General features: G+C 54.7%; 1 protein-coding gene across 7 annotated transcripts; it reads left to right on the forward strand.

The window, feature by feature from the left end:
• Positions 1–966: 966 nt before the first annotated feature.
• Positions 967–23,475, forward strand: ARFGAP1 (ADP ribosylation factor GTPase activating protein 1). 7 transcript variants are annotated; one of them, XM_053573786.1, is made up of 14 exons: positions 967–1,117; positions 4,812–4,875; positions 5,341–5,450; positions 5,586–5,757; positions 6,232–6,332; positions 7,095–7,181; positions 7,864–7,960; positions 9,605–9,661; positions 10,674–10,706; positions 11,495–11,524; positions 12,174–12,230; positions 13,102–13,161; positions 13,784–13,860; positions 14,755–23,475. In XM_053573786.1, the coding sequence occupies exons 2-14, from the start codon at positions 4,816–4,818 to the stop codon at positions 15,077–15,079; spliced, it is 1,266 nt and encodes a 421-aa protein (XP_053429761.1). In that variant the 5' UTR covers positions 967–1,117; positions 4,812–4,815; the 3' UTR covers positions 15,080–23,475. The 7 variants fall into 7 exon arrangements, with proteins under 7 accessions (XP_053429761.1, XP_053429764.1, XP_053429765.1 ...); XM_053573787.1 differs by lacking the exon at positions 967–1,117 and adding an exon at positions 3,095–3,641; XM_053573789.1 differs by lacking the exon at positions 13,102–13,161.
• Positions 23,476–23,715: the final 240 nt, after the last annotated feature.

Raw genomic sequence — 23,715 nt, forward strand, 5'->3', positions numbered from 1 at the left:
CCCAGCCCCGGCCCAAAACTGCAAAAATAAAATAAAATAAAATAAAAAATAAAGATAAGTATCCCCAGCATAGAACAATGCACACCATAATTGCCACAAACATCACAAGACTAACAGACACCGTCATATTATCACTAGTAAAAACCAGTTAATAGTTATTGATACAGAATAAGGAAAATTGCGTTTATGTGACAACTGAAGCAATCCACAACCAATGAAACCAGGACTGCGGGCCTGAAGACCTGATGGGGGCCAGCAGGAATTCATACGAAGGATCCGGGAGGAGCTGGGATCGCAGTGGATGCACTGACCAGCTGCCTCGGTGTGGCGGCTCCTCTCCCTAGCGAGGGCGGCCTCGTCCCACTCCTGGAAAAGCTTCTGTTTACGTCTAAGTGAAGTCCCCCCTTCTCTCCGCTATGTCGGAGCCCCCGCCGCTTCGTTCCCGCACCCAGTTCCTTGCTCTCCCTGTGACTCAGCCCAACTTGCTGGTTCCGCTGGGCCACCAGACCCAGGCCGGCTGGGCAGCTCAGAGGCGAACGCTTACCCCCGACCCCAGTATTCACAAGGAGTCCAGGACCGAGAGACCAAGGCACGGAAACGCTCGGCCCCCGGCGAGGGTCGCATGTGGAGCACCCGCCAAACCTCTGAGATGTACCTGTTACCGCACGTGAGCGGCTCCTCGATTAAATGCTTATTCTTCATGATTTCTAAAATCACATCGACCAATGAGGAGCACATCGGACACACTGAAAACCAAAAGTAAAAACAAAACCGTCTCCCTAGCTCCAGGGCCTCCCAGAAGCGACGCCGCGACGCAACTGCGCAATCTCAGCGCCGGAAACGCTGGACACCCAGATCCGCCGCGTCTCCACGGTGACCGCCGGCCGCGCTGCTTCCGGCCTCCAAGCCGAGGCGGAAGTCCCGCCCCTGCCAGCCCCCGCCAGCTCCCGTGAGGCCTTGCGAAGTGCAACGTAGCCGGAAGCTGGTGGCGGCGGGTGGGCGACCAGCGCGCAGTCTCTGTGGAGCTCCGCGGCGTGACCCCGGCCCGGCCCCAGCCCAACCGGACCCCGGCCCGACCAGACCCGATCCTGGCCCGGTCTGCCGCCCCGCCCACCAGGTAAGCGCGCGGCTCGGTGGTGCGGACGCTGCGTCGCCCCGGGCTCCGCGCCGGCCGTCCGCGCCGCAGCCGCCCCCGCCCGGGCTGCTCCCACAGGGTCTGTGCGAGTCCGCATTGCTCTCTCCAGCTGCCCTCGGCTCTAGGCCTCGGGACCATGGTCGGGAGATCTCCCCGTCGTCCCCGCAGGTCCGTCCCCTCTCCGGGCGCCGCCGCTTTTGCCTCCGCGGCTGCCCCCACCCGGGTCTGGAGACCTTTATCTGTTACGGGGTTCCCATCCACATCCCCACGGGGCCCCTCGGCACCATTCCCGGGCTCCTCGGACCTGGACGCAGAGCCCAGTCAGGCCCCTCTGAAGCCGCGCCGGCTCGCTCCCTGCGCAGTGACAGCTCTGTCCCGCGGGCAGCCCTGTCGGATAGGGCAGCTTGCTTTGTTTTCCTACTTACCCTTTAACGTGGTTGATCATCTTGGGGGAGGGAGAAAAGGAAACCAGAAAGATGCTTTTCAAAGCTTTTTTTCAGTTTACGTGAGTTAGAAGAGCTGTGCATCCTTTCTGCCCTGTTAAAAACTTGATCACAAACCACCAAGTCTGAGGAATAGTTCTGTAGGCCGAATATTCCTGCCATGCTGTTAACGATATCAGCAAAATGGTGCTCTTAGACACCTCTAGGTTTGTCTTGGCATCTCTTTTGGGGACCATATCCATGCCAAGCTCAGAAATAGTTTATGTTTTAGAAAGAGAAAGGGCTGTTGTTTTTAGACATGGATATTCTGAGTGCTTTGAACAGTTTCTGACAGAGACTAGTCTGTCTACTTGTTACCTGTGTTATTGCCCTGGGGACTGAGCACTGTCCTTAAATCTTTCTTGATCTCTCATGTTGAATGTGTTCTGACTTAAGGACTTAACATTTTGTAGTCTAACAAATGGCTTAATGAACTAAGAAAAAGTGTCCTCATTTGGTTCAGCGTTTACTGAAGTTGTGTCTGCTTACAGAAGGAGATAAACCTTTATCATGTTGGCGGCGCCTGTGGCTCAGTGAGCAGGGCGCCGGCCCCATATGCCGAGAGTGGCGGGTTCAAACCCAGCCCCGGCCAAACTGCAACAAAAAAATAGCCGGGCGTTGTGGCGGGCGCCTGTAGTCCCAGCTACTCGGGAGGCGGAGGCAGGAGAATTGCCTAAGCCCAGGAGTTGTAGAGGGCTGTACGGCCCTCGGGTAGAGTGCCGTGGCGTCACACGGCTCACAGCAACCTCTAACTCTTGGGCTTCCACGATCCTCTTGCCTTAGCCTCCCGAGCAGCTGGGACTACAGGCACCCGCCACAACGCCCGGCTGTTTTTTTGTTGCAGTTTGGCTGGGGCTGGGTTTGAACCCCCCACCCTCGGCATATGGGGCTGGCGCCCTACTCACTGAGCCACAGGCGCCGCCCGGCTATTTTTTTTTTTTTTTTTTGGTTGCAGCCATCATTGTTGTTCTGCAGGCCTGGGCTGGATTCAAACCCGTCAGCTCAGGTGTATGTGGCTAGCGCCTTAGCCGCTTGAGCCACAGGTGCCGAGCCAGGAGGTGTTTTCTTGTTTTTAAACTTAGTATTTCAGGGAACTAGGGCTCTTGAACATCCAAAATTGGTCATGTTGGGGAGTTCCTTTAAAATCCAAGCCGAGTCATTCACTTTTCACACATTTCCTTTCTCCAGTGGTTCTGTGAATATCCTCTGCTTTATTTTACACAGAAATTCAGAGCACTCTCATCAGGGTTCTGACCTTTGTGTGCCTGTGTCTTTTGACCAAGTCATAAGCCCCTGAGGTAAGGTAGTTATGTGGAAACAGGGCTGAGTGGAGGCACGGAACGGTCTCCTGCAGCTTGGAACGGTCTCCTGCAGCTTGGCAGCCGTGACCGTGGGTGGACCACCTGCTCTGCAGAGGCCCTGGTTTGTTTACAGCCTTCATGTGCACCAGCTCCGCACAGGGCCCTCGTGTGGCTGCCGTGAGAAGATTGTGTCCAGAGGGCTTTATGAACTCAAACCCAGAGTGCGGCTCTCTGCCCCTTTCTGGCTTTAGTGAATGTGGAGGCTCAGTGGATGGCTGTATTCCTGCTGAATGGGTGACGCTAGGAATAACCTCTCAGACGGTTACCTCACGATCTGTGGTTTTAGGGTACTGGAATGCATGGTAGAGAGAACAAGTGTTTATTTACTAACTCCCAATAGCTTGAAAATGGGTACTAGTGAAGATTAAGGGTCATGGGCTTTGAGATTCAGAAGGTTTGATTATGTGGAGAGCCCAGACTCCTTCAGTGAATACCTTCTCTCTGCGCTTGGAAGATGAAGATGAAGTGTGGCACAGAGGGTTTTCTGATTTTTTTTTTAAGCCACACATCATCATGAAGCTCCACCTACATCATTTTAAACTGGTCTAAGCAGTCATCTTAAACACAGCCATGGAGGAGGTTGGGGGTGACGCTGGATAGGACAGCAGTGTACACGTGTTCAGCTTCCTGTCACTCGGTGCTGTGTTCTTCACATGTTTCTGTGTGAGTATCAGGACAGCCCACCCCCCACGCCATTTGTCATGAGAGCTGGTGAGCTTCAGAGAGCCAGCACCTAGTCTGCTCAGTGGTGGTGTGTGCTGGGCCTGTGGGCTGTCTGCCAGTTCCCATGGCCACAGACACCACTGTGTGCGTCATTCACACCTGACACTGGGGTTGGCAGCACTCTCTTTCCCAACTTTGAGTCTTTATCCTACTGGCTTTCCTGACCGTGGGTTTTGTGGGCTGTCAGCTGAAGCTGAGCTCTGCTAGAGTCAGAAGATCTGTGAGGAATAGACACCTTTTCCCTGAACCTCATTGCCATCACTCCCCCCATTCCTGTGAACCATCATGGTGGGCCTGCCTGCTGGCCCGTAGGACACAGTCCTTGTCCTGTGGCCCACACCATCCAGTGCCTCCATGCCTCAGGGTGGCCCACTGAGGAGCCACCCATAGGTGCCCCAGCAGGCTGGGATCTGCGCACATGGCAGGCAGGGCTTGTTTCTTCCCACCCCACACCACATGGGCAGGTGAGCTAATGCTGGGGTGCGGAGTCCTCAGGAATGACCAGCCCTAGTCTGGTGTGTCTCCTTGTAGGTGGAAGGTCTGTGTGCTCTGGGAAGACCAACCGCACTTGCTGTGGATTTCATCAGTAAAGACAAAACTTGTAAACTACTCTACAATAGTGCATAATACTTGAGCAAAGGGGACTCAACAATTTTTTTTTTTTAAGACAGAGTCTCACTGTGTCACCCTCAGTAGAGTGCTGTGGCATCACAGCTCACAGCAACCTCAAACTCTTGGGCTTAAGCAATTCTCTTGCCTTAGCCTCCCAAATAGCTGGGACTAGAGGCGCCCACCACAAAACCTGGCTAGTTTTTTGGTTGTAGTTGTCGTTGTTTGTCAGACCTGGGCTGGATTCGAACCCGCCAGCTCTGGCGTATGTGGCTAGGCACCGAGCCAGGGGACCCCAACAATTACATGGCATTCCTAATTATCACAGTGGCCATTGCCTGGAAGTGTCCACTGCGTGTGGAGAGAAGCTCCTTTCAGGAGGTGTCCCTGTTGCCCCTGACAGTAGGCAGCAGCTTTACTCTGTAGGTTCTCCCAAGCAGCTCAGCGGAATTATTTCTCATAACCTGTTATACGTTTAAGGTTTGTCTTTCTCTTTTGCAGCATTATGGCCAGCCCAAGAACCAGGAAGGTACTTAAAGAAGTCCGGGTGCAAGAGGAGAACAATGTGAGCATCTGCCTCCCACTGGGGCTTCAGTCAGAGCTCACTGACCTCTTGGGAAGTAGTTTGCAGGCTGTGTTATATGCCCCTCCTAGGAATAGCCAGTGGTTGGTACAGCTCTGAGTGCATGACTATGCCGGCCGGGCTGTGGGTGAGCAGTCTGCTGCAGAGGAGGCAGCCACTCCTGGTACTTACCAATGGTGGCTGTTGGGGTAGAGCTCCTGCCACATTCCTCAGGGGCACATCCACTTACTCTTCTATCTGAACATTTCATCTCCTGAGAGGCTCTTTTCCTTCATGCTGCATCCTGGCCCCTGCCCCAGCCACCCAAAGAAGCCCTGTTGGCTTATTTGCTCTGGTCCGGGGTCTGCCTCAGCTACCTGCCCTGTCTTGGGGTCCCCTTTTGGATCCTTGGGGTTCCTGGGCTCTCTTTCCTGAGCCACCTGATGAATCATTCATGGCCCTTTGCAGGTGTGTTTTGAGTGTGGCGCATTCAATCCTCAGTGGGTCAGTGTGACCTATGGCATCTGGATCTGCCTGGAGTGCTCTGGGAAACACCGTGGGCTCGGAGTGCACCTCAGGTCAGTGTCTGCTGCCCACGCCCTGTGGGCATCCTGTGTCTGGTGTGTTCTGGTCCACTTACCATAGCACAGCCCAACTCTGAGGATCTTGGATGTCCCAGGACTTGGTGGTTAGGTCTGCCCTCTGGTTTCTAGCTTTGTGCGCTCTGTCACTATGGACAAGTGGAAGGACATGGAGCTGGAGAAGATGAAGGCTGGTGGGAATGCCAAGTTCCGGGCCTTCCTAGAGGCCCAGGAGGACTACGACCCCTGCTGGTCCCTGCAGGAGAAGTACAACAGCAGAGCCGCAGCCCTCTTCAGGGACAAGGTGATGGCAGGCCCTGGCCCACCCCTGTGCTGTCCCCACCAGTACTCCATGGTTTGGGGAGTTGGAATACCCCATCGTCCTGACACGCCTGTCTGGAGTGGGTCAGGGGCGATAGGAACCCTGGGCCTCATCTGGCACAGGGCAGTTCCTTGTACCCAGAGGGAAATGAGTATCCTGTAGATAACTAGAGTGAGGGGTCTCTGAACTTCCAGGAGGGCCAGTCCACAAGGCTGTTGTTGCTTCTGGGGTATAATACTTCTGAGAATGTGGGCCAAATAAGTGGATCCCTGTGTGTTTGAAAATGGAGAGCATTGATCAGGGGCTCACCCATTGCCATTCACACCTGTTATGTCTGAGACTAGCCACTGAAACCTGCGAGGAGGCTACTAGTGGTGGTGCCTGGGTGGGCCATGCCTGGGCATGCTGCAGGCAGCTCCAGGCAGTGCCGTGCCAACTACTGTGTCCCCTTGTCAGGTGGCCACCCTGGCTGAAGGCAGAGAGTGGTCTCTGGAATCCTCGCCTGCCCAGAACTGGACCCCACCTCAACCCAGGACACTGCCGTCCACTGCCCACCGGTAGCTGCCTCTCTGCCTGCGAGTCAGCCACAGCCCTGCCCCCTACGAGGCCCTGATCTTAGCTATAGCTTGGGGTTCCCACGGAAGCCTTGATTTCTGTGCTTTCATACTAACAGCACAAATAGTGAGACAGTGGGGAAAAATAGCTTTTTAAAATTGCCAAAGCATTACAAGCTTTTTGTAAAAGATTCAACCAGTAAAGATGTATCTGAAGCAGTACCTCCCACTCCGCAGGGGTCAGCCCTACACGGCTTCTGCAGGTGTATGCATGGTCCATCACACTTGCGTGAACCGTGGCATCGTGGTGCCCCCACTGCAGGGAGCATCCCTGAGGAGGCTGGTGAGGAGCAAGTGGATGCCCAGTACCCTGCCCTGTCCCCTTTGGCCATGCCTCCCACTACTGCTGCTAGTTCCATGTCCAGGTGTTCCTGGTTCTCACTCTGCCGATGACCTCTGCTTGTTCCTCGGCCGGGCCCCTCTTGCCCCACCGTCCCAGCTGCCTCCCTGCCCATAAGGCAGGTGCAGCACCCTCTGTCTAGGCCCCTTCTGGTGTCTGGGGATGAGCGTTGCTGAGATTTGAGCAGCTGAGGTGCTTTTGCACAGAGCTGCAGCCTGGCCTGGCCTAGATGCTCTCCTTGGCGTGGAGGCACCTTCCACATAGGCCACATGGTTCCACTAGGGGTGGCAGTGCCACTGTGGTGCTACCCAGTACTTCTCTTATTATCCACTGGTGGCCTCATCAGCCTTTGGCTTTGGTTTCAGGGCCCCTGGTCAGCCGCAGACTGTGACTGCCTCCTCTGACAAGGCCTTTGAAGACTGGCTGAATGACGACCTTGGTTCCTACCAGGGGTGAGGCCCTTCAGCTCTACCAGGGCTTAGTGTGGAGGGTCAGGCCTGTCTTCTGGGTGGGCGGGACGTACTGCTCCTGTCACAGGTGCACAGTCCGCATGCTGTGCCGGGCCCAACTGTGGTGAGCCCAGGTGTGAACAGGGCGTCTTGAGTATAGAGAAAACCCAATACTTAGAAGAAAAAAATCACACATTTCCTTTCTGTAATCTGCCTAACCTGAAAATGAATTTTAATCTCTGAAATGGTCAGATTAGCTGTCTGTAGTAGAACGTCCGTAACTGACCACCCCTCTACAATGACCACCTCTAGACATGCTCGTGTGTACATGTGAGTACAGCAGGTCTGGTTCCTGTGTCACCCACCTCTGTGTGTTGAACAGTTTGGTCATTTACAGAGGTTCTGCTATATTTTGATCTTTCTTCCAGTAACTCTAGTTATTGGGTCTGGGGGCTTGCTGGGGATCCTCTGGTGATGTGCTGGGGGGTCTTTTTAAATGAGCAGAGAGAGCAGTTCATGTGTTGCGGCAGAGCTGGAGGCTCACACCACCACAGGTGCACAGTGTGTCCTGTTTGTGGTGAAGTTGACGTGTCCTCCAGAGGCTGGATCACACCTCCGTCTCGGTGATTGTAGGAGTGGCAGGGTCCACACCAGCTGCTGCTCCCTGTTGGTGCTGTGCTTTCAGGGCCCAGGAGAATCGCTACGTGGGGTTTGGGAACACACCACCACCTCCAAAGAGAGATGACGACTTCCTCAACAACGCCATGTCCTCCCTTTACTCGGTGAGGACACTGGGCTCTGTGGAGGGTGTCCCCCATGGGTAGACCTGGCATGAGGGACCATCCAGAGCCACAGACAGGATGGACTCCAAGAGGACAGTCCTGGGCAGTCCCAAGACACACACGTTTTAGTTAGTTCTGGCTCAAGGCCCCTTCCTCACTTTTAGCGAAACTTTTTTTCTGAAACTGATTTAAATTATTTACGTCTGAAATGTGTTCAGCCACTTCTTACTTTGAGTCTAACAAGATACATTTCCCTAAGGCACAAATGGTCTCCTGTGGAGCCCACATTCATTCCCCTCCTCTCTTTGGGGAGAGCTCTGCATGTGGGGCCCTGCAGCAGAGGCAGCGCCAGGAGCCACCCAGGCACTGCTGCCCTGTCGGGCTGGTGGAGCTTTGGCCCCCGCCCGACCTTTAGGGCACCAGGCAGATGTTCGGCTGTGACCCTGGCTGCCTGGCACTTTTCTAGTTAAGGAAATAAATTTTGCCGAACTTTTATTTTCTGAGGATACTGCTACTGTTTTTTAAAAATGATTTTTGTACATTGCAGTATTATTGGCTACAATGCCAATAATTGGAAACAGCCCGCAGGCCCAGCCAGTGAGGGCTAGTTAACTGGGCAGCTGTCCCAGGCCATGTCCAGTGAGACAGGTGCGTGCAGCAGATAGTGGAAATGAGGGGCCTGTTTTCACACTGCGAGTGCAGGTGAAGGTGTGGGACGAAGGGCCACAGACATGGTTAAGGGTCAGAACAGTCACCGCAGGAATGGGCTGACGGCACAGGTGGGAGACTACTGAGCACTGCCTTGTTTGTGTACATTTATTCCAAAAATGAATGAACTTTTCATTCAAAAATTACCTAACAGAGGTGTCTGTGCCTCTGAGAGCTCCACAGGGACCTCAGGGGCTGCAGTGTGCTCAGGGCACGTGGTAGGGATGTGGCAGTCGTGGTCACATCCTCTCACAACCAGTTGTGTAGGCTTTGTTCTGTGTCTCTGTCCTATGAAGACAGCTGAGTTTGGTTTCCTTATAAAGTGCAGGGTTCCACCTCATTTCTTTTAGGGGGGAAAGGGTAAGTGATGACTAAAATGGGGCATTTGTATTTCTAAGTAGCTTTAATTCAGTAGGGAGACTTATGAAAAAACAGCCTTGACCTTAGGCCCTGGTGGCAGCAGTGACCCACCCACCAGCCATCCCTCGGCTCCTCTCTGGGGAGACAGGAGGGGGCCAGCGCTGGGACCTGGCTGTCCAACCTGCACTCGGGCTTGGCTCCCTGTGGCCCAGTGCTGGGACCTGGCTGTCCAACCTGCACTCTGGCTTGGCTCCCTGTGGCCCAGTGCTGGGACCTGGCTGTCCAACCTGCACTCTGGCTTGGCTCCCTGTGGCCCAGTGCTGGGACCTGGCTGTCCAACCTGCACTTGGGCTTGGCTCCCTGTGTCCATCCCTTGTGGGCACATGCTTTGCTGCCCAGGTGTGCTCCCTGAGGGACAAGCCTCATTTCTGTGTCGGAGGCAGGAACGGCAGATGCATCTGCGGAGTCTCCCTCTCGGGCCCAACCCTGCTCGAGCAGTCAGAGTGGTGGGTTCTGACCCTGCACTGGGCCAGGCACCCTGGATCCTTGACAGGGCTATTGTCTTACCTCCCTCAGGGTTGGAGCAGTTTTACCACTGGAGCCAGCAGGTTCGCCTCGGCCGCGAAGGAGGGTGTAAGTAACTGGGCCCAGTGGGGGGACATGAGATGCTATGGGGTCCAAGGGGCTCCAGCCCTCCTGGGCAGGGACCTCACCTCCCTGCCAGGGGTACTCAGGCCTTGGCAGTTCTGCAGGACCACATGGCCATTGTGACTGTGGCGGGAGGTGTTCTTTCCACATTAGAGGCGTCCTTGCCCTCTGGGATGGGAGCAGATGTGACCCAATGCCTCCATAGCCCCTGCCCTGGCCCAGTGAAGCAGGTCGTGGACCTTGTGCCACTTAAGCTTCTGCTTCTGGATTGTCAGGGTGGGGTGGCATTCTGATAGCTGGGTTTTCAGTCTCACCCTTGCCTGCCTGTTGTCCTGAGGGGAGGATTGGGGATTTAGCCAGGACAGCAGTGGCATATAAGGTAGTGACCTGGTGAACACAGGCAGTGAGGAGCAGGCCTGAGACCCAGGGACTGTGGCCATGGTGCAGGAGGAGCAGTGTCCAGGAGGGAGGAGAGCCCAGAGCTCTCTGTCCCGGGAGGAGCCCAAGTCTTTGCTGAGCAGATAAGGGGCCAGGGAGGGCAGCAGGCCGAGTGGCCAGGGAACTGGCTCTTGTAGCAGTGGGACTTTGTTACTGCTGATTCTTACCAGGCCTCCATTTCCTTGCCTCTGTGGGAGACCGCAGCCAGGTTGCTCCAGGTGCCTTCCGCTGGGGTGTCCCTGGCCAGGCCTCTTGCTCTTTTCTGGAGTGTGAAGGTGACGGGTGTGGGGCCCTGCTCCTGCTGCCACATTCTAGAAGACGGTGACGACCCCGCTGTGGCCCCAGCCCCAGCACAGCACAGCTGTGCCCTGACCGCAGTCCTACACTGGGCTGGTGCTTGTGCTGTCACCTGCAGGTCCTCTGAGCATCTTGGAGCTGCTGCTGGGTGGCGCTGGCAGCTTGGAGTAGATAGACCTGGGGCTGAGCCCGTGTTCCACATGGTACAGCCTGTGGTCAGTGTACACGGGTTGAAGGGCTATGTCTCTGCTTCTTGTTTTAGGCCACAAAATTCGGATCCCAAGCAAGTCAAAAGGTAACACAGGAGCTGCCTGGGCCCATCCTGGAAGGGAGGGATGTCCTGGGCCCACGTCCTCACATGGTGTGGGTACCTCACATGCTGTGCAGCCTGGTGGGTAGTGAGCAGCTATGTCCTCAGGTCCTACAGGGACAGCTCAGCTCTGTCCTGGGTAGCAGGCACAGTTGCAAGGCCGCCCTGTAGTTGGCCCTCTGGGTGCAGGACCACCACTGGCTTGGCAAGTGGGCTGTGCTGTGGCCATTCAGCCAGATGGTGTGTTGCCAGGGCTGCCTGTGCCAAGCGCTTTGGCCTAGCGGGTCTGTACCCTGTGGACCAATGGGTCTGTGCCCTGTCCTGATGGGGTGTCCTCCTTTGTGAGCAGAGACATCTCAAGCCTTGGCCTCATTCAGGGCTTGGTCAGTTGCCCCCCACATCCTGCATGGTGGTTGGAAACCCCTCTGCCTGGCTCAGGGTCAGAAGTGCTTGGGAAGGACTGTGGGCAGCTGTCTGGGATGTGACCACTTTCCCTGGGGGGTCTTCCCCTTGCCCACTACTGGTATCCAGCTGCAGGGATGCTGGCTGGCTTTGTTTCAGAGCCTTGGTTCAGGCTCATGAGCAGTATTTGCTTGCGGATTCTGGAATGGGTGGGTTTGGAGCAGGAGTGCAGTCAGGCCCGGGTGGGAAGCAGCTCCAGAGCCGCCGTCAATGACACCCCCACTCCTGGGTGCGTGTGGAGCTGCCTGTGATTATCGCTAATACTGCTTTCCCACCTTGCTCTCTCCTGCCTCCATGCTGTTGCGGTAAAGTTTTGGGGTCACAGACAGCAGCCAGAGCCGGTAATGCGTGTCTCTGCGTGCTCACCGCGTCTGCTCAGCATGCGCTTGGCTGCCTGCCTCCCACTGTGTCTTCTCTACCCCTCACATGTGCACAGACACTCCCCTGCCCATCTCAGGCCGTAGCTCCTCAAAGATCAGGGGGTAGGGGGCTGGGCTGGGACATGAGGCTGTTGGGGGTATTTTCAATTCCACGCTTTAATTACCTCAAACTAAATCCAAAGGAATTTTGGCCCAATGCGGGGAGATCCTTCATCTGTTCAGAATTCTTCCCAGTGAAGTCTTTTGTCTGTGCTTGTCCTGGCCTTTTGAGGGGAAGAGTCACCTTCCTCAGGCCACCTCCCTAGGCCCCTACACAGCCGTGACCCTGAGGACTTCAGTCCTTGTGGAGCTGGTGGGTGCCACAAGATGTTCCCTCCAGCTGACCCCTGCATCTTGTGTGCCCTGCCCGTGAGAGCGCATGGCAGAGGCTGGATCTCAGCCTTCTCTGGTGGCGGCCGCATGTGCATCCGGGAGTTCTGTGACCCATGACCCCGTGCCCAGCGTGGTGGTACTCGCTGCCTTCCCTTCTGTTGGCAGTGCTCAAAGTGTCCTTCATGGGTTACAAGCCTGCCATGGGCTGCACAGGGCTCACATTTCCTCCTCCTCACAGGCTTCAGAGCTGGGCCACAGCCTGAACGAGAGTGTCCTCAAGCCTGCCCAGGAAAAGGTAATGGGGTGACCGCCCGGGGTCTGCATGCTGCTGTGTCCCCAACCTTTCACCTCCAGGGGAAGTGGATGTTTGGGTGTGTGCAGGGGCCGAGGGGATGTCTGTCCAGCAGCTCACACTGTCTGGGTTGTAGATTCATCCTGCCTGTGTGCCCGCTTCTCTGCTCCACCTGGCTACCCTGGGAGGAGGCCAGGGCACAGTGTCAGCCTAGCCAGGAGGCTGTGGGGGGTGCAGGGACATCACGGAGATCAGCCTGCGGACTGTCAGCCCTGCTCCCTCTGCCCCTCTTCTCACCAGGATACGCCAGCTCAGGGAGTGACCTCAGGAGACACTGGCTCTGCCCCTTCCTTAACAAGCCATCCTTGGTCCCCAGTGGCCAGCAGACCTTACAGTGGCATGGTCTCATGATATGAAAATTATTTCCAGGATACTGCAGAGCTTTTTATTTGACTTTTTTTTATTTTTTGAGATAAGAGTCTCACTCTGCTGCCCTGGCTAGAGTGCCATGACCTCAGCCTAGCTCTTAGCAACCTCAAACTCTTGGGTTCAAGTGATCCTCCTGCCTCAGCCTCTTGAGTAGCTGGGACTACAAGTGCCCACCACAACGCCCGGCTAATTTTTAGAGATGGGGTCTTGCTCTTGCTCAGGCTGGTCTCAAACTCTCGAGCTCAAGTGATCCACCCATCTCAACCTCCCGGAGTGCTGGGACCACATCCGGCCTACTGCAGAGCATTTTGAGACTTAACATGGCAGGTGCCTACATGCCCTTGTGGTGCTTTCAGATGATCTCACACCAGTGTTTCCCTCTTTTCCTCTGAGGCTTTAATCAGGTTCTTCTGCCCTACTAACCTTGCTGTTTTAATCTGCACAGGTGAAGGAGGGAAAGATTTTTGATGATGTGTCCAGTGGGGTCTCTCAGTTGGCATCCAAGGTAGAGCAGGCCTCGCCGGCCATGTGGGCAACCAAGCCAGTCTCCACATTCCACAGCCAGGTGCCTGCCAAGAGCAGGGGCATCCTTTGGGGCCGGGAGTGTTGCCCAGTGGCCCAGAGGCCTGAGGAATATGGAAACAGCTTGAGCCAGGGTGGGGGGCTTGTCACCCACTAACTGCTCTTTCTCCCTCTGCCTTTGTCTTGCTGCTCTGGCCTTTTTCTTGGTAAGTGCCAACACCATTGAGAGCTGGGGCACCCCATTGCTACTCAGGGCCTGTTGTGGGCACGTCCGGTCCTTTCCCAACATGAGGTGCTGTTTGGCCAGGAGGAAGCCCAGGGGACCATCCACCTACTGTGTTAGGAGCAGGCTGTGCCCACGGGCCTCCTTAACCTCTCCTGTGTGCAGGCATGAGCTCTTGAAGGCCACTGCTCTGTGTGCAAGGCTTCCTGGCTACACCGTCCCACACTTGCCTCTGCGCTGCTTCTGTGTGTGGGGTGGGGGCACCATGTGCCAGGCCTTTGAGGCTTATTTCTAGATCTTAAACCTGGTCCTCTCCACAGGACCACATAACAGGCTTTTGGGTGGTGGCACATGGCTAGCCTCTCTTCCCATCTCCTTCCAGGTCCAGGGAGTCGGCAGTAAGGGATGGCGGGACGTCACCACCTTTTTTTCTGGGAAGGCAGAGGACTCCTTGGATAGGTAAGCCATGTCCCTTCCCAACTCTCTGCCCTACCATCCTCCCATGGACATTAGAAGGAAAATGGCATCCCTGCTGAGGAGGGGCAGGATTGTCATGCAGAAAGGCCCCAGGTGCCTTGGGGTTCCAGAGAGGCCCATCCACTTCTGAGGAACCCCATAGGAGCCACCACCACCTAAGGTAGGTGGAAGAGAGTCTCACCCACTTGACCGGGAGCGGGGGTGGGGTAGTGCCTGGAGGCGTGTGTGCCCTGCTCTGCATTTCCACTGCCTCCCAGCTTGTATGCTGAGCATGTCTGCCTGGAGTGATGTATATCTGGCTTCCTCATCCGCTGACCCCCATGGGGGAGCCACAGAGGAGCTAATGGGGTGGGGCCCAGCAAGGCTGTGGGCACTTAAGCCACTGGTAGGCACTGATGCTCAGCTTCTGGGGCTGGGGCACAGTCTGCCACAGGCAGAAGTGCATCTCCTCTTACCGTGTGCAGGCAGAGTGGTGCCACTGAGCCAGGCAGGTCCCACCTGTCCTTAGTCTCTATCCCCAGTGCCAGGCCACCAGGCCCCTTGGGCTGATTTTCAGAACAGTTGGGAGCAAGTGGAAAAGGAATTTTTCTTTCCAGTTGTTCTCCAATGGGGGTGATTGGTGGGGACTTCGGCTGTTGGGGCTGCTGTGAATCCTGAGAGGGGACCAGCCATGCATGGAGGTCCCGGTGGAGCTGCCAGGGGCACAGAGTTCTGAGTGGTGGGCCAGGCTGGGGCCTGGGTCTCAGTTCACTGGGCCCAGACTGCAGCCCGAGAGTGGCCCAGGCTGTCGGGGGGTGGGGGGGGGGGGCGGGAGAGAGTCTGTGATATGAAGTTCTGGTTTTATAGCAGCTGCTCAGTCTCCCCCATTTTTTAAAGATCCACAGAGGGCCATGGTTACCAGAGCAGCGGTGGGGACAACTCACAGAGCAGCACCATAGACCAGAGTTTCTGGGAGACCTTTGGAAGTGCTGAGCCCCCCAAGGCCCGCAAATCCCCAAGCAGTGACAGCTGGACCTGTGCGGATACCTCCACGGAAAGGAGGAGCTCAGACAGCTGGGAAGTGTGGGGCTCAGCCTCCAACCACAGGAACAGCAACAGCGATGGCTGGGAGGGTTGGGAGGGTGCTGGTGGGGAGGGCAGGGCCAAGGCTACCAAGAAGGCAGCGCCTGCCGATGAGGGCTGGGACAACCAGAACTGGTAGGGCCCCAGCACACCAGGCCCGGCCCTCAGTGGTGGCCGTGTTTGCACTCTGCCCTCCCTCCCTCCTCCTGTGTGACCCAAGAAACAGCCACTGCGGCTTACAGGTGGCGTTAGGGGCAAGGCCCTGGGAGATGGGGATTGTTGCCGGCTGTCCCACATGGGAGGTGGTGGCTCACTCTCCAAGACCATGTGGGGATGCCTGCCCACTTCATGCCCCCTGGGGGTTTTTGAGTAGCCTGGGTCTGTCTGCCGGGTGCTGTCTGCTGCCAGGGGTCCGGGGTGTGGACGCAGGGCCCCGGGGCCATCCCTCGGCTGGTCACTGAGAAACATCCTCGGGGGCTGGGACCACTTCACGTGCAATGCTGTCAGCGACAAGAGTCGTTCCTTTGAAATGTTTTTCACCGTTAAAGGTTTTTCTGTAGTTTTTTTTCTTTTGAAGACGATGCCTGGAGTTTTAGAAATGGAAATACCAGAAGCAGTACTGAGTGGCACTGTGGGAAACTCACCTTCTGGGCCTCGGTGGCCTCCTGCATCAGCCCTGCCCAGTCCCATCTCATGGGGCAGACTCCTCAGGTGACCACACTGACACCGGGCCTTCTTAGCACATGAACTTGGGTCCCGGGTGCCCTGGAGGGATCAAGAGTGAAGTGTGGCCAGGCAAGGGGTTTGGCTGTGGCCTCCTCGTCCTGATGTGGGACGCCCCGCAGGGGTGGGCAGGTATAAGGAAGGCCTTGCTCCCAGAGTGTAGGGACATGGAGCATCTTTGTCTCTGGGGAGCCCACCTGAGCAGGGATGCTTCTCAGTGTTTGCTGGGCCTGTGAGGTGTCCAACCTACGGTTACACGCAGCCCAGGTGCTGTATAGCCACAGTGCCTGTGGCTCTGTCCCTGTCATGCCACATTGTCTTCGTCCTGTTGTTGGAGTCTCACTGAATGACTCACTGGACATTAGCCTGCTGGACTGTGAGACTGAGCTGCCTCACTGGCAGCTGGGTAGACGTGGCCAGCGTGACCCTGTGGATTGGTTCCCACCACGCGGTGGCCCTATAGCCAAGACTCTTGATAGTGCTGCTGCATGTGGCGCGAACCCTGCACCCTCCCTGTCACCACTTGGTTACAACCCACAGTGCGTGTACCAATGCCTGCTTGTGCACTCTGCTTTCGGTGTGCCCTCCACTGGCTGCCCTTTGCACAGTCCTGGCATGAACTGGGCCCTGGGCTCCTGTGCTAGTCCTCTGGGGTTCAGCCCATGCAGAACAGGACAGGCTTATCCGAGCTGTAGTTTCTTCATCCTCGGGAGGGCCTGCAGCCCCTTGGTGACTGATATGTAGGGACCCTGTCCCCTCAGCTGCTTGTGGGTCTGAGGTCAGCAGCCAGGGGCTCAGGATAATGAGAAGCCATAGGACTGACGAAAGCTGGCTAGGCGACCCTGCCCAGCAAGCTTCCATCACCTGCTGCCTGCTGGTGGGGTCCCTTTGCTGACCTGACCCACATATGGAAGGGTTGGCCCTCAGGGTGCTGGGGGAGAGTCTTCTCCCAGAGGCGTGTGGATCACCCCCCATTGTGGGGACTGGGAGAAGTGGAACATTGTGCCTGGGACCCCCACCAAAGCTGCCACCCTGGTGGTCTCATGAGGAGAGGACAGTGGCTGGCCCAGGTTCCATGCTGCTCCTCCTTGGCCATGAGCCCAGGTCCTGCTCAGAGGGGCACTAAGGGACTTGTTCCCAGGAGCAAGAGGCAGATAGGTCAGGAGCTCAATGTCTGTGATGACACTGTGACACCAGCTTGTGGGTGTGAGTACCCACACATGTGCCCAGTGTTTGCCAGGCTGGGTGCCCTTAGCTGGCTGTGGCGTGGGACTTCAGGGATGAATGGCTCACCCCAGAGACCTGAAGCCCAGCTCTGCAGTGTCCCAGTGCCCAGGCTGAGCGTGTGGGACTTTGCGGGGCAGTGGTCTCAGGCCCCGCCCTCCTGACTTCTTTCCACGGAGGCATGGGGGTGGCCTGCAAAGCCACTTCTGCCTCAGGCCTGTGTCTCCTCGTCCTGTGGGTGTGTGAGGCGGGCCTGACGTGGCTTCCACTCCCCATGCTATTGCCCAGGGACAGCAAGCTGGTGGGCCAGGGTTCCAGGGAGGCCGGCCCCTTCCACCCACAGCTGCAGCCTGTGGGCTAGCATCATCATGACTTTGGCCTCTGCAGGTGCTCATCACCCAAGGCTCCCTCTGGCAGCCTCCTTGTGCCGTGACCCCAGAGCACCTGTGGGGTTGGAACTCAGGTTGAGGGCCCTAAAAAGGAAGTGAAGCCCTTGGTAGGGACCAAAGAAGCGGGTACCTCAGCCTGACCCGCCTGGGGCTTAGCAGTGTGGACAATACCAATGGCTATGCAGCAAGGCCAGGCTGTCCACCTTGAATGGGTCAGCATTGGCCAAGGGCAGCCAGGGTTGTGTGTCACCTGCCCTCCAGGCATCTGGCAAGAGCAGTTGGGAGCTACACCCCAGCAATGTCAGGGGACCCCAAGGGCAGCTGCCACCCAGACATCACACTTGCCCGTGGCCCACTGTCTCTGGGAGTGTGGTCAGCATGGAGTGGGGCCTGATGTCTGGGAGAGGGGACTTTCATAAGTTGCAACCTTCCTGTGCCCACAGCAGGACCAGAGTGGACAGAGCAGCTGGGGTGAGGGACTCTGGCTTTCAGACAAGAAGAGGTCAATGATTTGCCTGCACTCCTGGGGCCACCATGGGATGTGCTCAGGTCTTGTGATCTGAGGGTGATTTGACCTTCCAGGAAGCAGGACCTGGGTGCCTGGAGTAGGGTATGGTTGGGTGGGTGGCAGGAGACCTGAGCTTCCCAGGGTTTCACTAAGCTCCTGGGGGTCTCAGACAACACCCGGGGTATGGGGGTGCAATGAGAGGGACCCTGAGCAAGACAGGTTTGTGTTCAAGGCTGTCCCTCTGCTCTGGAGTGGGTCACAGAGTCTGCACCAGGCTGGAGTCCCAGCACTGGGTGGGAGTGGACACTGGATGGGGGTGTGTCACCCCAGTATATGAGGCCTTGGGCTGATTCCCTGGTAGGATATCCCTGGAAGTCCATGTGCAGCAGGGTCTCTGCTGAGCTGGGAGGCAAGAGAGTCTGGGATATTTAGGACCCAGGACCCTACCGTGTGGGGGTCAGAGCTTACCCAGGGCTGGGCCCACACTCATGTTCCCCCTCCCCTAGCTCAGCACAGGGGTCTGGGGGTCCAGTGGGGAATGCTCTGCCCACCTGCTGCCCAAGACCTGGGAGGAGAAGGGCTCTGGTCACCAGCAGCTGACATCCCCGCCCCCTCCTGCTCAGTGGCATCTTGATGCCGGTCACTGAGTCACCTTGGCCTCTGTATCCCGACTCTGAGCTCCACTCCAGCCTCTTTGGGTCCCTCCTGACAGCTGCCAGAGAGGCCTAGACCACTTAGTGTTCCATGGTCCACTAGCCTCATAGCTTTGGCATCAGGGCCACCCTACCCACTGTTCGTACCCCACACCCCCAGCTGGCATCCCCCAGACCCTTTCACTTCCCACTCTCCAGCACTTCTGCTCTTCTGTCTGGTTCAGGCTGAGGCCGGCAGGGACTCCCCACGTCTGCAGAACTCAATGCTGTTTACAGCAGGAGAGGCCTACTGGCCTCTCAACGTTCCCCTCTGTGTGCACCCACTGTGAATGTAAATGTCAGGACAGCGGGTGGGGCACCCCTCAGTGTGGCACTAGCTGTGATCTCTGGCCCTAGCGTGTGAATGTATGGGTGGGCAGCAGGGGAACAGCCTGCCTGGCCTGTGAGGGTGTGGATGGAGGAGTTCCAGCTTTGTGGTCAGGAAGAAATGAATGGGCAGGCAGCTGAAGGGCCACTTCCATGAGCTCCCGGGACTGCCCTGCCTCCTGGTTTCTGTTTCTGTGCTGTGCACTCCTCTGGGACACAGGGACAGGTAAGGACTTGGGGGTTGGGGGAATCCCAATCAGCTGCCAAGGCCCTGGGCAGGTGGGCAGCTGTGGTGTTAGCTCTGCGCTTCCAGTCACCAGCGGGGTGGTTGCTCCCCTCCTGGGTGCTGGCCTAAGCCTCCCTCTGGCCAGGGGCCCTCCTTACTGAAGCCACCTGAGTGTTCCTACCACTGCAGACCCCTGGGAGGGCCAACTTCTCAGCCCCCAGAGGGTTTCATCTTCCTCTGAGATGGGGTTGGGTTCCCCTCAAGCATCTAAGGTGGACGTGTGTCTCCCTCTGGCTCCCTGCTGCGGTTGGGATGGAGGAGGTCAGCTGGTCACAGTGTCCATTCTGATCCCCCTGCCCTATTTCTGCAGCAAGCGGATGGCTATCCATGCTGCCTAAGGAGAGAGTGTTGGAGGGAAGGGGCCTCAGCTAGCTGGTGCAGGTGAGCACAGGGCCATGAGGACCTGTTCCTCTCCATTCTGCTGAGACTGCTGATGAGGACAGCTGGGCTGCTTTGGCGCTCCCTCCAACATCCTAAATCTCACCTCCAGCCCCTTCTCTGTGTCTGTCCCTTTCCTCTGCCCCACTGACATGGGTTCCTGCTATTAGGAGAGGGACTTGAGGGAGTCCCCAGCATGAAGCCAAGCAGAGGGCTCCTTTCTCAGAGCCAGTCGTCCTGCTGTGAGGGCCTTTCAGACTGGCCTGGACGTTACCCGGCAATTATGCCCAACATTAACCCTTGTTCCACAGCAGCGGAGGCCCAACAGGGCCTGGGGAGAGGCTCAGCACAGGCCTGGCCATAGGACTTTCCAAACATGACACTGTGTGCTGACTTTTAAAAACATTCCCCAAGCCGGGCGTGGTGACTGATGCCTATAATCTCAGCTACTCAGGAGGCTGAGGCAAGAGGATCACTTGAGCCCAAGAGTTTGAGGTTGCTGTGAGCTATGACACTACTGCACTCTACCTAGGATGACAGAAGGAGACTGTCTCAAAATATATATATAAATAAATAAAAACATTCCCTGTTTCGGTGCCCGTAGCTCAGTGAATAGGGCTCTAGCCACAAGCACCGAAGGTGGTAAGTTCAAGCCCAGCTTGGGCCTGCTAAACAACAACAACTGCAACAACAACAAAATGACCAGGTGTTGTGGCAGGTGCCTGTGGTCCCAGCTATTCAGGAGGCTGAGGTAAGAGAATCGCTTGAGCCCAAGAGTTTGAGGTTGCTGTGAGGCGACAGCACTCTACCAAGGGTGACATAGTGAGACTCTGTCTCAAAAACAGAAAAACATTCCCCAAATGTAGGTTTAACCCAGCAGAAAAACACACAAATGTAGCCATGTGGCTGTGAGTGGGCATTGGTGTGTGAAGCTGGAGTGCCTCCTGGGAGACAGGACCTCAACCCCAGGATGGCCACCTTCCTGGCTTCTCAGGCGGAGCCTCTGTTTGCATGTGTAGGAGGGAGTGCCACTAGGGGAGCTGTGCCACGCATGTTCCAGGACATCTGTTTCTTGGGGAAGCATCTAGTGAGGCTGGTCCCTATGTGCATAAGAGCAGCCTCTAGGAATACTACCCACTATGAAGTGTGCTGCCCTTGGGACGGCAGTGCTGTCTGGCATGGAGCTGCCCTAAAGGGTCCTGTGCAAGAATCCCTATTTGCATCTTGCGTTGAGTGTGAGTTCCCACAGGCTGTGGCCCCACAGTGCAGAGCTGAGACGCAGACCGTGTGCAGTTCAGTGTTAGCAGAGACGTCTGCTTTCCAGAGTGGCTGTCACCATGTCCTGCCAGCAGGGTGGGGGTCTCACTCCACGTCCCCACCAAGACCCAGCGGGGTTCAGCAGCATCTTGCTGTGTTCCCTTACTGGGTAATGTGGGCGCAGAAACAGTCACCTTTGTTGGTGTGAGTTTTAACAAGGGTAAAACTTTGTGACCATGGCCAGATGGTCCAGGCAGTAGCGCACCTGCTGTCAGCTGCTCTGAGGCCTGCAGCACAAGGCTGTTCCTGTCCATTTGCCCTTTCTAGGGTGTCATGTACACAGAATCATCAGTTATAGCTGTTAGGTTTGACCATCTTTCAGGACAATGCATTTGAAATTTATCCATGTGGTTTTTGCTATCACTATTTTAATCTGTTTAATCCTTTTTACTGTGAAGTAGGTTTCTGTTGTGTGGAAATAACACTTTCTGGTATTTCCCCCAATATTTTCTAATATTTTGCTTTTAATTTTTTTCTTCCCTTAATGCACTGGCAAGAACCTCCAGTACAATATTGAATCACACAGGTGATAATAAACGTCTTTACTTAAGTCCTGACATTGAGGAAAAGCACTGAATTCCAGCATTTCACCATTAAGAATGATGGCAGTAGCTGGCTTTTACAGATGTTCTTATCAGATTAAGTTCTGTTCTATTCCTAGTTACGGGAGAGTCCTTGTCAAGACAGGCCATTAATTTTTTTTCAAGATGCTTTTTTTTTTTTAGACAAAGTCTTACCCTGGTTAGAGTGCCATGGTGTCATCATAAGTCACAGCAATGTCAAACTCTTGGCCTCAAGCCATCCTCCTGCCTCAGTTTCTCTATTTTCTTTTTCTAGTAAAAACAGGATCTTGTTCTTGCTCAGGCTGGTCTTGAACTCCTGAGCTCAAGCAATCTGCCTAACTCGGCCTCTCAGAGTGCTGGGATTACAGGTGTGAGCCTCCACACCTGGCCCTTTCTGGTTTCTTTTTTAAAGATAGGATCTCACTCTGTCACCCAGGCTGGAGTACAGTGGCCTGATCATAGCTCACTGCAGCCTCACACTCCTGAGCTTAAGTGATCCTCCTGCCTCAGTCTCCCAAGTAGCTGGGACTACAGGTATGAGCCACCATGCCCCCCTCAAGAACTTTCTTGAGGCAAGTTCTCACTCTTTCACCCAGCTAGAGTACAGTGGTGGCATCACAACTTGCTGCAGCCTCAAATTCCTGGCCTCAACCAGTCTTCCTGCCTTGGCCTCCCAAAGTGCTAAGATTACAGGCATAAGCCACCATGACCAGCCAATGTTTTTTTTATTTATTTTTTTATTTTATTTTATTTTTTTTGTAGAGACAGAGTCTCACTTTGTCACCCTCAGTAGAGTGCGGTGGCATCACAGCTCACAGCAACCTCCAGCTCTTGGGCTTAGGTGATTCTCTTGCCTCAGTCTCCCCAGTAGCTGGGACCACAGGCGCCTGCCACAGTGCCTGGCTATTTTTTGTTGCAGTTTGCGGGGGCCGGGTTTGAACCCACCACCCTCGGTATATGGGGTCAGTGCCCTACTCAGTGAGCCACAGGTGCCTCCCCCAGCCAATGTTTTTTGCAAATTCTTTTTTGTATCAATAAGATGATTATTTTCAGTGATTGATTTTTTTCAACATTGAACAAACCCTGCATTCTCAGGAAAACCTTGTTTACACTTTGTTACCCCTTTTATGTATTGTTGAGGTGATTCACAAATATTTTGTCTGAGACGTCTACACTTGTATTCATGAGGTCATATGAGTCAATAACTATTCTTTCTCATAAAATCTTTTTTAAATTTTGGTGTTAGTTTTATGCAGGCCCTGTAGAATAAGGTGGAAAAGATTCTTACTCTATTTTCTTGGGGAATTTGCTTAATATTAGTGTTATTTTTCCTTTAAGTGTTTGTTAGGATTCACTGGTTTTCTGGGCGTGTATGTGCAAGCTTTAAGTAATGAGACTAACATAAGACTATTCAGACTTTCTATTTTTTTCTCGTCAGTTTTGATAAGTTAGTTTTCCCCTGGGGATTTGTATTTCCTCTAAATTTTCTGATTAATTGGCATAAAAGTGTTCATATTATTGTCATCTTTTAAATGTCTGCAGAATCTGTGGTTACAGCCCCTTTTTTCATTCCTGTTATTGAGTTTTCTCTATTTTTGTTTCTTAGTCTTATAACAAAACATCTTTTGTCTTTGTTGGGATGCTCTTGTTGGTTTTTCATTTTATTAAATTCTTTCCTACTATTTCTTTTTACTTTCTTTGATTTCATTATCTCTTCTAACTTTTTTTTTTTGACAGAGTCTCACTTTGTCACCCTAGGTAGAGTGCTGTAGCATCACAGCTCACAGCAACCTCATACTCTTGGGCTCAAGAGATTCTCTTGCCTCAGCCTCCCAAGTAGCTGGGACTACAGGCACCCACCACAATGCCCAACTATTTTTAGAGACATGGGCCTCACTCTTGCTCAGGCTGGTCTTGAACTCCTGAAGTCAGGCAATCCACCTGCTTCAGCCTCCCAGAGTGCTAGGATTACAGGCATGAACCACTGCACCCAGCCTCTTCTAACTTCTTAAGGTGGATGCTCAATTCACTGATTTCCAGGTTTTCTTTTATAAGATATATAGTTAAAGCCATTAATTTTCCTTACACAGTAGCTATAGCTATGTTTTGATGTGTAGAATTTTCATCATCATTAAATTTAAAATACCTACTGATTTTTATTGTGATACTTTTATTTGACCTGTGGGCTACCTAGAAGTATATTTCTTAGTTCTAAAACGGGACATTTTCAACTTTTGGTTTCGGATTTCTTGCTTAATTGCATTGTGGTCAGAAATGTATGATGTGATTTCAATCCTTTGAGAAGTAACTTGAGTTATGGCCCAGAATGTGGTCAGTTTTGGTAAATGTTCTATGTGACCTTGAAAGT

The sequence above is a fragment of the Nycticebus coucang genome, chromosome 21 (assembly GCF_027406575.1).
Source record: "Nycticebus coucang isolate mNycCou1 chromosome 21, mNycCou1.pri, whole genome shotgun sequence".
Lineage (NCBI taxonomy): Eukaryota > Metazoa > Chordata > Mammalia > Primates > Lorisidae > Nycticebus > Nycticebus coucang.